At 50.0% G+C, this 4,466-nt stretch overlaps 1 protein-coding gene across 1 annotated transcript; it reads right to left on the bottom strand.

Moving 5' to 3' along the window:
- Positions 1–287: 287 nt before the first annotated feature.
- On the bottom strand, positions 288–2,206 carry LOC115075624 (adenosine receptor A1-like). The gene is made up of 2 exons (XM_029576194.1): positions 1,881–2,206; positions 288–1,014 (listed from the first exon to the last, which is right to left on the bottom strand). The coding sequence occupies exons 1-2, from the start codon at positions 2,204–2,206 to the stop codon at positions 288–290; spliced, it is 1,053 nt and encodes a 350-aa protein (XP_029432054.1).
- Between the last annotated feature and the right edge of the window lie 2,260 nt (positions 2,207–4,466).

Here is a 4,466-nt window from a genome sequence, read left to right as displayed (position 1 = left end):
TATTTGCCAACATTTGTATGTTAACTGTTATAAAATTACCTCCAACGATTATGGTTTAGGTGGCTGCCTTGCTCAAAAGCAATCTGCCCTCAAAATCTCCCTGATCTTAAGCCGTTGGAACTTGCACAATTTGAACTATCATTAATGCTGAAACATATTCCAAATCAAGGGCTAACAGATTTTCTTGGGGTTTGCAGACAAATCAGAAACTACTGGTACATATGATTCTTGTTCTGTATACAAGCCAGAATTAGAATCTCTCTGACTGCCGTCTCGAGTCCCAGCTCTCATGCTTCAGGATAAACCTTTGACTTCCGGCAGCAACTCTTTAGCATGGTCCAGCAGAGAATGTAGCGGAAGAAGACTGACCTAAGGGCCAGTCCAAAGTCTTTCTTCCGCATAGCATAAACCAGGGGATTTGCCAAAGAGTTCACGTGAGACAGAAGTACTGCCAAGCGAGTCAGAGAGTCATACACAGTGCACTCTGGACAGAGCAGGCTCAGGCTGTTGATAATATTTATGGGGATCCAGCAGACACAGAAAATCCCCACCAAGAGGAAGAGGGTGTGGGCCAGCTGTACCTCTCCCCATTTCATCACCCGCAGCGGGTGCGCCATGAAGTGGCCCCGGACAATTCGGAAGAGATCAGTGTAGATGGCCAGCATGATGCCCAGGGGTAAGAGGGTGCAGGTGAAGAAAACGAAGTAGACCAGGTACTCTGGAGTGAAGATAGAGGTGAAGGAACAGCGGCCCAGGTGTGAGCCATGGATATCGCTGACGTTGAAGCCTCTCTGGATGGTAAAGTAGACCGTGGAGAGGAAGCCAGCATAGGGGACGCCGTGGCCCAGCATGGAGCGCTCTGAGGGGATGCTCATGGCCACCGTGCGGTTGGAACCCACATACTGTTGGAAGCGGTTCCAGCCCATCATGGGGGAGAAGCCAATCAGGCAGGAGAGAAGCCAGCAGAAGGCCACAATAAGCGTGATGTGCCTTTTCTTCACATGGGCAGCATAACTGCATCAAGGGGAATGCAAAGCAAGATGCAGAATATTAAAACAGATTCCAGCACAACAATTTTATTATGATAGTTGCGACCCCATAGATTCCCCATTTCTTTGAGTACCTGTTGGATTATATTATTGTAAGAGACCTTGTGGATTTCATTCAATTCCTTCAATTCCTCTCCTTCACCACCCCCCATCCAATATATGGCTTCCGATATTCAGTTACCATCTCTCCTTCCCTTCGCCACCCTCTGCTCCCTTGTACAGTTCCACCCCCACCCCGCCTCCCCTGTGCGCTTCACCCCCCACCCCCCTTCCTATCCCCCACACTGTCTCCTCTTGTATATAATTAATTATGTCTAATTTTATCTAATTTTGTCTAATTTGGTTAACCATATGTAATCTCATTTAATAACTATGGCGCCCGTTGGCTCTACAGTAAAGTTAATTTACCTTTTAACTATCTATCCTTCCTCCACCTATCATTGTAACTTCCTTTCTCAGTTGTCTGTAAACCGACATGATGTTTTTTACGAATGCCGGTATATAAAAAGTTATAAATAAATAAATAAATAAACCTATCGGATTATATTAATATTATGAAACCTCATGGATTCTCCTCTTACCACATATTTAAAGGATTTTATTTCTAGTATTATTATTATATGAATCCTCATTTCTTCCCTTCTTTTCCACATGCCTGTCAGATTATATTATTAATATGCGGTCTCGTGGATTCCCCTCTTCCCACATACCTGTTGACTTATTTTATTATTTAGTATAAGAGACCAAGTATTCCCTTCTTTTCCACATGCCTGTCAGATTATATTATTATTATTATTATAAAACCTCATGGATTCCCCTCTCCCCACATACCTGTTGGACAGCCTGATCTTCAGGTGGGCGTTGATGGCAATGACCAGCAGTAGGAGGATGGAGAACTGCGTGGTGACCAGCGGGAAGCAGGTGAAGAAGAGACAGACGTAGAAGCAGAGAGTGTACTCCATGCTCAGGACGATGGAGAACGGAATTGCCAGAGCCCCCACGCCAAGGTCTGCCACTGCCAGACAAATGATTAGGTAGTTGGTGACAGACCTCAGCTCCTTGTGCAGGTACACCGTGGCACAGACCAGCAAGTTCATCCCAAGAATACCCACAGCCAGCAGGCACTCCAGAAGGATAAAGCCAAAGTAGGTGTCCATCCTGAGAATTTCTGACTACGGTAATTCTGCACACGTTGAAAGATGGCACAGCCCTTGCTCCCTCTTGTTCAATTACAGAATTGCCTCCTGCATTTACCTTTAAATGAGTCTTATCAAAAAATCGTCTTATTTTCTGTATTCAGTATCCAACAAGGTTCTTTCTTCTCCTCTCTTTTCCTTTCAGTCTCTCTCTTTCTCAGTGGCTCACTTTCTCTCCATCTCATGACATTCTCGCCTCTGCTTTCTCTTGTCTTTGCTGCTTTTCTTTCCCTCTTTCTCTCACTGATCCTGCTCCCTTCCTCTTCCCCTGTCCGTCTCTCACTGTTTTTCCTCTTTTTCCCTTGCAGGACAGAGATGGAAGTTTCTAATGGGTTTCCGCTGTCTCTATCAGCAGGGTAATAACTGTTCATGCTGCCTGTATGTCTTAAGCAAACAGGATTTTTTTTTCTGAGAGGGATGCTATTGATTTGTGAAAGCCTGAATTCTATTGATTCAACCCATATGGGGATTACATGGAATTGCCCTGTCAATGCAGGAGGGACGCAGTGACATGGGAATTAAGTGGAAGCACTTTGCAAGCATGCAAAATGTGCATAATTATAACACTACATTACAGCCTGACCTGTGTGCGCATGATTAGCAGAATTCAAGGGCCGCACAATTCCCAAGATGCTATCAATGTCCAGGGCCTCTGGTTCGCTCTGCAAATCTCTCATTCCAGTAACTGCTGCGATTCCTCTAGTGGGGAAGAGGTATAACCTTCGGTACCCTTAGTGTAGTAGTGGAGAGCAACAATATAGTCATTCAAATTCAGCCAGGAGTCGCTCAATGACCAGTAATTCCCTGTACGTACCAGGATCAGTCCAGACGGTGGGTTATGTCCCCCGTCCAGCAGATGGAGTCAGAACAGACTTCAGAGGGTGTAAGCATATAAGTCAGTGCACCTTCTGCAGGAGCTCAGTATCTTTCTGACTCCAGCAGATGCGAGTTGGGGGACACGTTGCTCTCCCCGGGGGTTAAGGGTTCACTGTTTTCCTTCCCCCTTTTCTCTTCTTCTTTGCCTCTTGGCTTCTCTAGTTAAGTTTGGATCAAGTTTAAAAAAAAAAAAAAAGTGTTTGTTTAATTGGAAGGTGTGGCTTGCAGGCCGAGCTGCTTTCCTTCCTCCTTCCTCTCTCTTGTCGGGCCGCTGGGGGTAAGTTTTGTTTTTTATTCTGTGTTGATTTTCTTCATTCTAGCTTCAATTTCCCAGCGCCTGGTTTTTCCTCAGGGGTGGGTGGAAGCTGGTGGTGCCAGCCTATCCCCTCGGTGTCAGCGTCTGCCCCGCGGCCCCGCGACGATTCTTTCCCCGTGGCCGCTGCAGCAGGGAGGGAGGATTCCCCTGCTGCCGTCCGGGGCTTGAGCGGGTAGTGCAGGCCTGGTTCTTGGCCCCCCCCCCGCAGCACCCCTGCATCTCTTTTGGGCCCCCCCCCCCCGGCAGCGTTCTGCTTCTCCTCCCCCGGCTGCCATTATGCCACGGCCGTCCCGATGTGTGGCCTGTGGCGAGCCGGGGTCGAGGGTATCGCGCGAGGGCAATTTCGCTCAGTGCGGAAGGCACCTCAGAGCCCCTGCGCACATTTTCCTCTGCCCCTCAGTGCGGCCCGGGCGGCGTGGGCCGGCCACTTCGCCGCCTCTGGCGGGAACGACGGCCATTTTGAATCAGCACCATGCTGATTCTCAGGACTCTGAAGAGGAAGAAAGGGACTCCCGGGGCAGTGCACCCCCGATTTTGTTCCCGGCGGCGCCCCTCCTGGACCGAGTCCCCTCAGCAGCATCCCAGTTCGGCCTGTCCTCGGGCATGCCGACCTTTTCGCTGGATTCTTATTCTGCTTAGGCATAATGCATATTTGCAGCGCCTGGAGGCGCCTAGACCTCCTTTCCCAGGTGTCGTCCCCCCCCCCCCCCCCCAAAGACCATCGGTCGCATGTCTGCTCCGCTTGGGCCACCAGACTTGGTGAGTGGAAGCCAAGGGGCCCCCCGGGCGGTCCCTGGGGTGCATTCTGCGGAGCGGCGGAGCCATCTCCGGACCAGGGGGGGTTTCCCCGGTCCTGCCAGACGGGACTCCCTCAGCGGCTCTACTGGTGGGGTTGACCCGCGATCGCTCCGCATCTTCCAGAGGGACTACCTGGACGACCTGATCCCGCAGATCCTACTGGAATTGGACCTGGATCCTCCACCGGAGCCCCCAGCGCCAGCAGCTCCAGTTGTCGCCTCCTCCTCCAAA

Source organism: Rhinatrema bivittatum, chromosome 14 (assembly GCF_901001135.1).
Source record: "Rhinatrema bivittatum chromosome 14, aRhiBiv1.1, whole genome shotgun sequence".
In the NCBI taxonomy this organism is placed as follows: Eukaryota; Metazoa; Chordata; class Amphibia; order Gymnophiona; family Rhinatrematidae; genus Rhinatrema; species Rhinatrema bivittatum.
Note: the sequence above shows the minus strand (reverse complement) of the source record. Positions and strands in the feature narration are given on the sequence as shown.